The sequence below is a fragment of the Argiope bruennichi genome, chromosome 9 (genome assembly GCF_947563725.1).
Source record: "Argiope bruennichi chromosome 9, qqArgBrue1.1, whole genome shotgun sequence".
NCBI classification, from domain to species: Eukaryota; Metazoa; Arthropoda; class Arachnida; order Araneae; family Araneidae; genus Argiope; species Argiope bruennichi.
The window spans coordinates 57,266,924-57,280,698 of NC_079159.1; the positions used below are offsets into that span (position 1 = coordinate 57,266,924).

At 26.7% G+C, this 13,775-nt stretch overlaps 1 protein-coding gene across 1 annotated transcript in view; it reads left to right on the top strand.

Moving 5' to 3' along the window:
- Positions 1–13,244, top strand: part of LOC129983924 (bridge-like lipid transfer protein family member 3B) — a 39,237-nt gene extending 25,993 nt beyond the window's left edge. The window contains exons 16-19 of the mRNA XM_056093634.1: positions 1,021–1,168; positions 3,433–3,698; positions 3,817–3,937; positions 8,891–13,244. Of these exons, the coding sequence (XP_055949609.1) occupies positions 1,021–1,168; positions 3,433–3,698; positions 3,817–3,937; positions 8,891–9,315 (960 nt within the window). The 3' untranslated portion in view covers positions 9,316–13,244. The remainder of the gene's footprint in view (positions 1–1,020; positions 1,169–3,432; positions 3,699–3,816; positions 3,938–8,890) is intronic.
- Positions 13,245–13,775: the final 531 nt, after the last annotated feature.

Genomic DNA, 13,775 nt, shown 5'->3' on the forward strand with positions numbered 1-13,775 from the left:
AGTACTTTGCTATTCAAGAAAAATATGAAATTGATTATTATAATGATGAACCAATTTACTAACCAGTTGTCAGTTAGCTTGCCAAAGCATAAAATAGCTTGTTGCTCAAATTTTAAAATATATTTTGCAATATTCATTATTTGAAGACTAATTTTTTATATTATTTATGTGCAATAAACATAAGTTTTGTTAAATGTATTCATTATTCTGGAACTTCTGTTAATTTGGTTTGATATCTTTGGTTTCTTTGTTTTGTATTTGGTATCTTTTGGTTTGATTGCTGCCACATTACTAAGAGTATATGTAAAATTGAAAAGAAAGAAAAACCATTATAGCTTTTACTCAAGTATGAGTATTTGTATTAAATGCATGATAGCAATTTATTGCTGGAGATATCATGCTAATCTATTGACTTTTTTCGCCAATGGCATTCAGAAAGGAATTTGAAAATAATAGTTTAAATGATAATAAATCTACCTTTACCTCTTAGCTTATGAAAGAAATTATTTGAAGATGTAACTTCTTAAGCATTGTTCTTAATCCTTTTTTTTTGCATGCATATATTAGTAAGATCTTGTTTATAATATAAAATTAATAGTTCTTTAGTATTATTAAATGAGTGCTATTATTAGGTTGATACATATACCATTTTTGTTATGGAATTCAGTTTCTACTAGTGGTTTCCAATTTTCATTGTTGGCTACATGAAAATTATTAAATTTGTATCAAAAATGCATTACAGTAGCAAAATAATTATATGCAACACTAAAAAGAAGTTAAAGAAGCAGAATAATTCTGAAACACAATGATCGTGTACATTATACATGATTTTTTTACACTATTGTACTCCATTTTATGCTATTTTAGTTATCAATTTTTTTCTTCTTTTTATTAAGACCAACTACTAGAAATTACAATTGCTATTTGTTTAGTTGTTAATTTTAATTTGTGTTAGTAAACATAAAAATTTGTATTAAGATAAGTACATTTCATAAACATTTTTTTTTTTTTCTTCATCAGGTGTCTATAACTGTTTTTAAGTTTGGAAAAGTTGGTTTTGTGTCTCATTCAAAATTAAATACTAGTATGTTGCTTCATTGTGGTCAAATAGAAACAAAAGAGGAATCTGCCATATCATGGGAAAACTTCCAGAACAATTTTTCTACCAGTAAGTTTTTGTTATTTCGAAAATTTGTAGTGGGTATTATCATCTTAAGTTGTTTTCTGTAAAAGTATAGGTATGCATAAATCTTTCATTCAAGCAGTGCATATTTAAATAAAAAGTCAAGTTGTATTTGAATTTAAAATTTCCCTTTTATTTTTATCAATTTATGTTAAATTTCTCTTTTATTCATTTTAAAATATAGTTTGAATTCTGTAAATAATCATTACATATCTTTTTTTAAATATTAATATTTTTAATAGAACTTAATGAACTTGTCAGCTTTCTTCAGAGTTTCTTTTCATTATAATTTTTGAGAATATTACCATTTCCTTTGAAATTTAATTTAATTTTTATCTAGAACTTTAGTATTCCTTGAAAAACTTATTGTTTTTAGTATGCATATGCAATTACTTTTTGAAAGCAGAATTTGTAACTTAAAAGAAAATTTTTTTAAACTTCCTTAAATAATTCTGTTTTTATTATTTAACTTGGAAATTGAAAATTTCTTATTTTAATTTTTCAATTAGGAAACTGGTTATTATCATCTAAAATGATTCATTGCTATTATGTTGATTGTGCAGGTTATTTTCAAATGGAAACAAATATTTTTAGAAAAGATAAAAAATATATAATAGGCATTTACTAAAAGATCATTCATCTTTCATTTTTGAAAAACAAAAGCTTGCGAGAAAGATCAGTTTTTAATGATGATAAATAAATAAATTATAATTCTAGTAAAAATAGTTTTATCATGATAACTTCTATTTTTTAAATACAACCCCCCACCCCACCCCGCTGCTACCCAAATGAATTGTCTTTGAAGGATCATACTGATATCTAATTTAATTCCAATCCATTATTTACACTGTTGAGGCATAATATAATTGTCATTACACAGATTGACATAAGCACAGTTGGAATCCATCACAGGTAAAACTAAGAAAACCCTGAAACTGGTTACAGAGTATGTGTTTACATAGTAACAGTTGCTGTAATGGGTAAGTCACATGATTTAAAGGACTATGGTATGATCATTGTGTACAGAGCATGTGGTGGCAGCATTTCTGAAACCAAAATTTTAGGTGTTCATGTAGTGCCATAGTGAATGTACAATAACTGGAAGAACAAGATGTGCAGTCCAAATGTGTAAATTGTGGGGTACTGCAGGCCAGTAATGATAGGTTTAAGTATTGCTTGCAATGCTTGGTTAAGAGAGATCAATGCACTATGGTCAATATATACCCAAGCCCAAATGAATAGCAATGTGCCAGGAAGCTATCTAGTACTTTATTCAGTGTACTTTATTGTGTATTGGTCTTCACAACTGATTTCAGAATCCAAGTGACAAACTTGCATTGCAAGAAATCTTGTGCATTTCATTACATTGCAAACATTAGATCCTGGAACAGTGCAAAAAAAGGCTACTTTTTCAGAAGAGTCACGTTTCTGCTACATTGGATCAATTGGCACTGGTGCATTTGTTGAGAAACATCAAAAAACAAACTTTTAAAAACATTGTCGGACGCCAACTAGGTGGAGAAGACAGTGTAATGATCTGGGGTATGTTTTTAGTTGATTAATTTTTGTGGAAGGTACTTTGTATGTTCATATTTTTGGACATGTCCAAAATTGCGCATGCATAGTTTGAAGAGCATGAGAAAAAATTCCATTTACTACCCTTGTCTGCAAATTTCCCAGATCTTGAAACTGTGGGAACATCTTGATTGACATATCAGATAGAAAGACCTTCCTCTTCGGAATCAAATTAAGATGTTAAGATGCTTTGTTTTTCTCATGGTCATAGATGCCTGTTGCCATTTTTCAGACATACATTGCCCTGCTACTTAGTTGCTATTTTGGCTGCAAGAAAAGTTTATTCTAGTTTTTGGAAAGATAGGCATATTAATAATACTCGACTATGTAGCATATAAAATTTTTTTGATGAAACTAAAAGCTACAAAAACTTTGAAACATCCAATTGTAAATATATATGTAAATATTATTGTAAATATATAGTTTAAATTTGATATAGAAGAATGGGAACTTCGTTTAATTTCCATATTTTTGAAAGTAAATGGTCAATTGTATATCAAATTATGTCAGTTACGTCATAGTATTTCATTAAAGATTATATTTTACTTTTTGAACTGAATGCTATTTTTTGTTATTTGTTGTTAAATTGTTTTAATTGCAATGAATTTACATGGTTTCATAGTAGCATAGTGTATTATTTAATATTTTTGAAAACCTTTTTTATTTTTATCTAGGAGCTCGTAGTTGGAAAAATGAAAAAATGACAACAAGCCTCAGAGAATGTGAGTTTAGCATGCGACTAGATAAAGACTACATATGTAGCAGTGATGGTGGTAAACCACAACCTGGAGCTGGTTTCATGAGCATATTAGCTAGCAACCTTTATCTACAACTTCAGATGAATAGCCTTTCTGGCTTAGTTGAATTCTTTGAAGATGAAATAGTAGCAAAACCAGTGCCATCTAAAGTAATATTAGATAATTTACAGATACAATTGCAGGTAATATATTTTTTTCCTTCTTACCAAAATTATCTTTGCAAGATTCTACTTTAAACATATAATCTGTTGTAGTATTGTATTTCTATAATTTTTAAAAATATTTCTTTGTTTCTTTTAGGAGGAGCCACCTCCATCTGGCCTATTATCTCCTAATAGTGCACCTTTAAATATAAGTTTGCCTGGCTGTATTATAGAAAGAACTATTGATGGAACACTGAGTGTTCTACCACTACCACATGGTGAGGAATAATTTTTCAATTTCCTATTATTAAAACTTGAATATCATTAAAAAAATGTTTCTGTGTACATGTTTTTTATTTCAATGCAGGGGTGTTTGTGCTCCGGGGAAACCCCGGAATTCCGGGGATTTTGAACTTCGATACCCGGAAATTCCGGGGATCGTCGTTCAAAAGGAAGTAGGAATAATAATGAATTATTTATTTTGATCTGGGTAATTTTGTTTGCTTTGAAAGCAGAAAACGCAAGGTCAGTGTGTGGGGTGAAAACTTTTCCTTTCTTTCTCCAAAGGCAGTGATAATGCGTGAAAAGGGGGAAAAAACTTCTTTTTTGTTCTTCCCTTATTGCGAGTTATGACTCATTCCCCCGGTTCTCGGACATTCTCTTCTGGATTCTTTTCGGCAAGTAGGCGCGGCAGAAAAAAAAGGGAGAGACTTCGTTCGACCAGATGTGCGATCACGTGACCTGGGTTCAAAGGTCTTAATTTTGCAAAAAAAGTAATTCATTGAACTTTTATAATTAGGTCATTCAATACTTCATAATTGTAATTTTTCATTTCTCCCCCCCCCCCCCCCCTTCTCGAAACTCCAAAATGTCGGTAGTAAGTCCGTAAAAGTTTCAGGGGATTTTTTGGGGTCCCACAAACACCCCTGTCAATGTAAGTTTTGTTTTAAAATTAATTTCATCTTTATTTTAGTTCTATATATTTGCAATTATCAGTTTTAAAATGCATAGATTTTTTTTTTAATTTGCATTATGTGAGCTAAAAACAGAAAGAATATATGATTTGTTTTAGTAAATTTTTAAATTAATACTTGAAAAGAAGATATTTAGTCTTTCTTTTTAGTTTAATTGAAAATTAAAATTCAACTACTGTTGCATACTTTTTTTTAATGAAAAAAAAAAAAAAAAAAGATAAATTTCTGCATGAAAGTCAGTTCATATAAATTATTGCATTGTAAAATGCTCAGATTAAAAACTTAGATCTCCTAAACCGTTAGTAGATACTTTACATAAAACTTACTTTATTTGTAATGTTGCTATTATATATAACATATATTATTTGTTATTTCACAAATGGATTCTAAAATCATTGATTCATTTTTTTTAACATCAAAAGACACCTGAATCTTAAATCATTAATAAATATGTCTATAGACTAACATATTTTCAGTAAATTTCAACAATCATGGAAGGAGAAAAAAAAAGAAAGAAAGGGGAAAAAAAAAAAAAAAAAAAAACCTGTTAAAACATTTTACAAGTAAGATTATTGGACTTAGATCTATCAAATTTTGTGCATTGTTATTACTAGGGTAGTAAATGATTACTAAGGAAGAGTTTTTCCAAAATTTTAATTATTTTTGTATAAAAACTATTTTTTATACCAGTTTAAAAAAAGGATTACAGTGATATCCATTTTAATTATATTAATTTTATTAAATTTTTAAAAATATTTTTTAAGTTTATTTTACAAAATATTTTTAATCATTTTAGTAATTTAGGTTACACTCATGCACACGACAATTATTATTATTATTATTATTATTATTATTATTATAATTTTTGTGTGTGTGTATTTTATCCTTGCTGTATATGTAAAAACAAATTTAAAAAATAAAATAAAGGAAGACATACAGTACCAGATTTACATAAAAGTTACAACTTATTGCTTTAATTTTTTTTAGCTCCCCCTGAAAAATTGTGTGAAAGAGCAAGTGTCATATATATATATTGAGTGTATTATTTAAATTGATTTATAAAAAGCTCCATATTTCAAATAATTAAACCTTATTTAATCTAAATCTAGCTTTGCAAATGGACATATCAAGTATAAAACATTATTATGTTACAATATTTTTGACTAGAAACTTAATTCTCCTTTAAATTTCTTTTAAATAAAAATATCATTTTTCATCAATTGTTTAATATTTGTTTATTACCTTTCTAATAGTTTAAGGCTGTTGTAATTTATTATATAAATGGATTGAAGAAATAATAATACATTTGGAAATACTGCACAAGGAACAATTAATTGGTTTGAGGAATCTTTATATATTTAGTATAAAATTTTTCTTGATATTTTATATTAATTTGATATTGATTTGTGAAAGTATTTATTGATTTTTGGTGCTTCGATTTTTTTTAATTTCCTCAATTTGTATTTTTAATTTGTTTAACTTTTTCAAGAATTATATTTACTTTGAAGTGCAGAAATACATATACATTAAGTATTTATGTATGTAATATACATATATTTCATGCAGAAATATTATATGCAAGTCTTTCACTTCTGGCTTTTGTTAATATCAGTTTCATGTCTTTATTTAAATTTTTTACTAAAAATGTAATTTAGTCAAAATTACTTATCTGTAATGCTACAAATATTTTATTGATTAACCCTTTAATGCACATTTTTTTTTCATAAAAACAGCCCAAAAAATCATTTTTTTTATTATTGATAATTGATGTCTAATACAATTAAAGCTAAAAACAGTGCAAAGCAAATTTATCAACAATATTTTATTGTTTATTTATTACTGAGAATTCAGTTCTGTCTGATATGTCTTAAAACAAGGAACAGTACATAAACCTACATTAAATTTTTCACTGTAAATGCAAGTTTCCATTCTTATCTTTTTTCCCTTTTACTATAGCACACCGCACAACAACTTGTTGGGGTGGTTTTTTTTTTTCAGTTGACGGAATGCATTCTGGAAAATGTAGTTCCATTAGTCTGAGAGGCCTTGGTTTATTTGGCATACCATGCTTTGTGAGCCTTGATTCTGAATGATGTTCCTCTATTATCTGCTCTACAAGCATAGTGCAGAAAACCAGATTTTCTTTCTTCCCACCATTTTTTTTTTATACAAAACAAATGCATTGTGTAAAGATATATTAAAAAAGTGAAAAAATATTTTTTTATAATATTTTTTGCCCCTTTTTCTTGTTACTGGGTAATTATGAAGGTGCTGATCTAAACGATCAACATCTCCTATTGTATTATTGTAATCCTCGGGTTTGGATTTCTTGATATCATTACCACAATTAGCAGCCTTATCCACCTTCACTTTTTGAGTATTGTGTATTGTTGATAAGAAACAAATGTCCTTCTTATCCCGCCATTTCATTGTCATTACTTTGCCTCTCTGGAATGCAATGATATCCCCCTTCTTCAGCTTTGGTGCTTGTAATTCCTTTAGAACTTCTTTTCTATCAACATGCATTGTGCCATATATATCAGTCTTATACTGAATAAGGTAATCAGCCAATTATCTGTAGTTATGCAATAACCTTGGGGAAGTAATGGGTCAGCTAATGATAATACGATTTTGGATGACATAGTCATGTTTTTGTATTTGTGGCTCAAAATTGCACCTTTTCCTTTGTGTATAATAACATGTATACATATCCAGTAAAAGATTCACAAAGAAGATATAATTTTATTCCAAATTGCGCACGATTCAGTGGTAAATATTGTTTCCATCCTAATCTACATTTGTATAGCATAATGCTCCCATCCACTGAAATGTCTCTTTTGGGCATGTATAAACTTGAGCATTTTTTAGTTATGTTTTCTGGCTAAATTTTTTTTAGTTTTGGATTTGGATGAGTACAGGGATCATATTCTTGATTATTGCAAAAATGTAAATTTTTCTTTATTTGTTAATATTTTCTTTGTGATATGAGCTTCGGAAAAACTGGAGTAGACAATATTTCAGCTGAAGACCAGTATATCCTTTCATCTGGTTTCTTTACTATTCCTTGTAGTTTGTTGATTGCCAAAAATATCATGATATCATTCAAAGTAACTGGTTACCAAAGATTCGATATAGTTAGATGGCTGTTGTTCAGCGTATTATCTATTTGTTTCAGTAACAATCAAATTCAGCAATGAATTGTCAAAAAATAATCGGAAATACTCCAAACTATTGGTGTCATTTTTCATTGTAAATGTGGTGCTTGGATTCCCCAGAAAAGGAAATCTGGGTAGTGGTGGATCTGGCGCGATTGTACTTAGTTTGCATCAAACTCTTGAAGAAGTAGTATCATCTTCATCTTCAGCCGTGTCATTGTCGGACTGAAAGTCATCAGACATTGACTCAAAATCATCTGAACTGCTTTAACTTCCATACATTCAAAATCATCTGTATCATTGTCACCTGAATTAGACATTTTTACTACCTCTGCAATTTCCAAAAAAGAAAATAAATAAATAAATAAATAATAAAACCAAATTTTCTATGTGAAAGTGTATTTGATCATTTGATGAAAAAAATAAACTTATATAATAATTGATTTTAATTTATAAAATAAGTGATTATAGATTCTATACCTTACGTATACGTATGTCTAAGCTACGTTCGTTGTTGCATATAAGAGTAATTGTAAATTTTGCACATATTTGCCAGTAACTCGTACCTGAATCATACTCCGGTTTACTCGTTAAGTGGTTAATTATTAAAATAATAATTAGTTGAGAGCTTTAATTTGCTATAAACATTTGTAGAATTTATCTAATATATTGTTTGAACAGATGACTTAAAATATATGCTAATAGTTGGTTTTTCTGATTAATTAAAAATTCCATAAAAAATTTAATTAGAAGTTTTGAAAATAATTTTTTTTTCAATGTTCTAAACAGCAAAAAATGTTTTATTTGATTTATTTTCTATCTTTTAAATTCGTTGTCTATTTCTTCTTAAATTCACTACCAAGTGGCATCATCAGTGGTGTAGAATCAAGGGCACACAATTCTAGTTCTCTAGCAAACCAAGAAATGAATATAATATCCATTACAAAATTCTGTCATTGCAAGCATGAGAAAAGTTGAGATTAAAAAAAAAAAAGACGTTTAGAAATTGATTTTCCCTACATTTAGATTGCTATCAGTGTAAAATGTCTAGCTTTGGTAAAAATAGTAATGAAGATAATAATAAACAGTGCTTTTTTTTTAGGTTATGTAGAAAAAAATCTTGGTGATCTTCTAAATCATACCTCTTCCTCAGAAATTTATTCCAAATCCCAAAATGTCCAGAACTCAGACTCTTATAGCAATGGTGAGTCACCCGGCATGTCTATCTGTGATAATTCTGAAGATGAACAATTATCTGTAGCTAAATTAATTCAAGATAATAAAGAACTTAGATCAAAATTAAACCTTATGAAGAATCTAGAACAGGAAAATCAGATATTAAGACAAGAATTGAATTTATTGAGAAATTCTGTTGAAGATGAAAGGCTGAAACAACTACTCGAATCACGCAGTGAAATCCGGAGACTTGAACATGAAAAAAGTACACTACAAGAAACTTTAAGACTACTACAGAATGAAGTAAACCGCTTAGAAACAGAAAAACAACAGGTGAACAGATATCACTGAAAAAATAAGACTTTTAAATGCTTCAATAAGTAGATGTACAAGAACATTTTTTTTTTTTTTTTTTTTTTGTGAACATGCAGTTACAATGTATTGAAACCCTTGAAGTAATAGGTGATTATGAGTAACAATGACTCACAGATGGATGCACATTTAACTACCAACATCATCACCATTCTCTGTTTGCTGTTTTGATGTGCTATGTAAGTATTTTTTCTGGTATCCCTCACTATATTTTTTTACAGTTTATTTGGAAGTTTTATAAACTATATTTAAATTTTAGTGTTGACTTTTTTTTTACTTATGGAACACAACAATATTTTTGTATGTTTTTTCATAGATTAGAATTAAGAATAATTTTTTTTTATTGCATAATTGTTTTTGTTGTTCATTTTATTTCTTGTATGCCATGATATCTTATGATGTGAATATTTTTCTTTGATTAATAACTTTAATACAGTATTGAAAAAGGATGGATACTCTGAAAACTAATTTTAATTTTTTTATTATTTAAAATTTTTATTTGTTATGTATTGCTATTGTTTTATTTCCAGTATAATCTGACATAAAAAAAATCTGCTGCATTACAAAAATTGTGAGAGGCATTACTGTTTTGTTCACTTTTTAAATTTTTTAAAGCAAAATACGAAACATTTACATTTTTGAATTGCAAAATATTTATCCATTCATTTTCTCTTCTGTTTCCTTTTTGACAATAATAAAATATAGATATTTTTTATGAAAATTTATTTTTAAATTTGTAAAATTTTTCAGGGAGATACGATAATTGTGAGAAATAAGATTGCATATCTGTTTTTTAAAAAAGTATTTGCATAAAGTTCTTTTTATAGAAGAAAAATAAAATTTATATGTGGAAACATTTTTATTAACAATGCAACTCCAAAGGCATACTGGGTATATTTAAGGTGTTTGTTAACAAAATATAATAATTTTTTCATTTAAAAATGAATAAGATTGGGGTTTTAGATAAATTAAATTTATTTAATTTTGATTATGAATAAAATTTCTCAAATATTCCTTTTGATATTTTTGTATAATACCGAATTTGAAATATGTTGTTATTTTATAGTTATATGTGAGTGAGTTGTTTATAATCATAATTATAATACAAGCCTACTCTTTTACTATTTTAAATTACATGGAAAATATTTATTATATATTATTTGAATCTAAATTCAGAGTATGCTTTTTTAGTTTTTCTTATTAAGAATAAGAACTGTAATAATTTTTTACTTGAAATTTTCTTCTACAATTTTTTATGGTACCATTCCCATTTATAAAAATGATTATATTATCTTTTGAAAGTTTATGAACCACATAGTTTGTGGATACATTATGTATTCCCTTTATGTTTTTTTAATTGCACCTGAACCTATTTATATCCTAAATCTATGTGTAGCCTCTTAAATATATTATTGTGTTCATTAAGTGCACATTTATTTATTCTTTTAAAACAAATCTTTTAAAAAGATAGATTTTGTGTAGTCATGTAATTTTCTCAACCTCCTTAGATTGAATATCAAATTTTAAATCTGTGTCTTATCATATTCTCTTACTGAATATATTTTTTTCCACTAAATATTTATTTATTATATTGGATGAAATAAATGTGACATAATTATTTTGCAAAAATAGGTTTTTAAATGTTGGTAAAGTTCTGAATTGAAGATTGTCTTACTAATTCATTTGTGAATGCCACACACACACACACACATAAAAAAGTACTTAAAGAATGAAACTTTTCTATTTATTCTGAAAAGGCAATTTCTTCTCTTGAGAATTTTGAAAGTTATATTTTATGCATTGTTAGAATTTTTAAAGATATTTCTTTTCTTTAATTTTAAATTAATTTTATATTAGTAATTTTTTATAAAGAAAATATAGTTTTGTTGCCAGATTAAATATAAATATTTTTAAATTGTTGGAATATTTTCTGCATAGATCATGTTGCCTAGACTCAAAATTATTATACTTTTTGAATATAAACTTACTTTTTCAAAAAAGTAAATTATGAATTATAAAATATTTATTAGGATGTTGTTGTAAATATAATTATATGCACAGTTAAAATTTTAAATTATTGTTATTTCAGACACTTCAACAGATTATAGAAATTACATTCGAAGTTAATATCTATTTTGAATATTATTTTTACAATGTTTGAAGTCAATTTTAGCTTATTGTTTTTTTTTAAAAATTGACATTATCGACATATTTTCTTATTTTTGCTAGGTGAATGTACTAAAACTAAAACGTATCATTATCTTACTTTTGTTGTTGAAATCAACAACAACAACAAGGAAAAAAAACTGATAAATTAGAAGAGAAATAATGATAAAATTATTCAAAGATCTTTTTTACTAGTGAAATTACTTTCAAAGAAGTATGAGCACTGCTATATCTAACCAGTCACATAAATAAGCTTCAGAAGCTCAAAAGTTAATGTACTGAATAGGATTTCATTAAAAAAATTTACTAGGATTAGAAATTCAGCACATTTAGTATTTATAAAATTTTATTTAATGATATATACTTTATTTGTATTCCTATGCATCAGCAACTATCATGAATATGTATGATAAATCATTGTGAATTTCTTTTATGGAATAGAATTCTGTGAAACAAATTTAAAATATTAAGTAAGAAAAAAAATGCAGAAGCTATTAGTATTCACAACTTAATAATTTTGAATTAAAGTGCCGCAGAGGATGTCTCATTTTTTAATTTTATTCATCTACTCAACATTTGAATTTTGAACTTGAGAAGGTAGTTTTATTGATTTGCCAGAAGTGCAGTAAAAATAAATTTTACCTTTGTGAATCTAAGAAATAAATAGTATTCAAGCAATTAATAGACAGTGGAAGACATAGACATATGGAGGACATTTTTTCAAGCTATCTTAATTAGAATTTGAATTTTCCATCATTTAGTAAAAATAGTTGAAAGCTACTTTGTGTTTATCTCTCAAAATATTGAGTATATCTAGTAATTTCAGCCTTTTAAATGCCTTTCTCTCAATGTTTTAATTTCCTAGTGCTTCTTTTTGTTGTAAATTTGAGGGAAGCTAACTATTTATCATAGAAAATCATAACAATAAAAAATAAGGTTTGCATTTAACATAAAATGTCTGTGAATATGAAATATTTCAAAAAATCTCCCCTGTTGTTTTAATACAAATTTATAGCACTGCATATATATATGTTTTTTAGGTTAATTTTACTTATTTTCCATTTGTTACAAATTTAGAAATCTTGCTAAATTCTAATAAGCCAGATTTCTTATTTAAAAAAGATTTGTCATATTTTCATCCCAATTTCATTGGTCTGTGCATTATGTATCATCATCTGTTAATTTTGAGCCCTCTCTATATTTTTAGAAATTGTATTTAAATTTTATTGACTTCTTTTACTGTAATTATATAAATAACTGTTGCTCTTGATTTTGCTCTGTATAAAAGTTTTTTTATTTTAAAAATCTAGTCAATTGTAACTTAAGCATTATATTTACTGATTTAATGAGCATTGAGCTGATTAGAATAATAAATAAATAAATTTATATTAACATCAGCTGCTTTTAACCATATATGAGTGTATACATTTTTCAATTTTGATGTAAAATCCTATTTATAATGAATGTATCATAATTCCTTATGTTGATAACAGAGCTTTATATTTTTGTCTGGTGTAAAGAAAATATGGTGTTGTACATTTGATTTCCAAAGTAGCATTTTTGCTTGTTATGATTTCTGTCTGCCAAATATGTTGTGAAATATGTTTATTTAAAGGTGCTTTTGATCTCAACAGTCAAATTTGGATAACTGTTGCTTAATTGCACATTGTTACATGTTATAAAATGTGATGTTACTACAGTTGAAGATTTAAAAATAAGGAAAATTAAATTATCTACATGTATTTATGTCTTGATTTATTTTTGCTTACAAACATTACGAAATCACTACATTTAGTATTTTACAGTTTTTACCAAAAAATTTTTATTTTAAAGAATTTAGCACATAGGAAATTCAGAAGTATTATTAGGTTAAAAAAATTCAATAATTACCAAAAAAAAAAAAAAAAAAAAGAGACAATCTTTTGTACTGTAGTCTGTATATTTTTCTGTAGACGGTTCAAGGTCACATTTTCTACCGCGTTACTAGTACCAGACAACGAATAACGAGGTAGAAAATGTGATCTTGAACTGCCTACAGAAAATACACAGAACTATAATAACAAAGTACTACATTCTACTTTAACTGATAACACTCCATAGGCCAGACCATTGAATCTTGAATTGTCAAATATAGCACAAATTCCATTTGGAGGTTCAGATTGTGCATCTTAAAAAAATTAATTAAAATATTAAGTAATTAAAAATTAATTTTGATTTTGGTGTTTTTTTCCTCGTTGATTTACAAAAATGTTGAGTTTTGCACAATTTTAAAA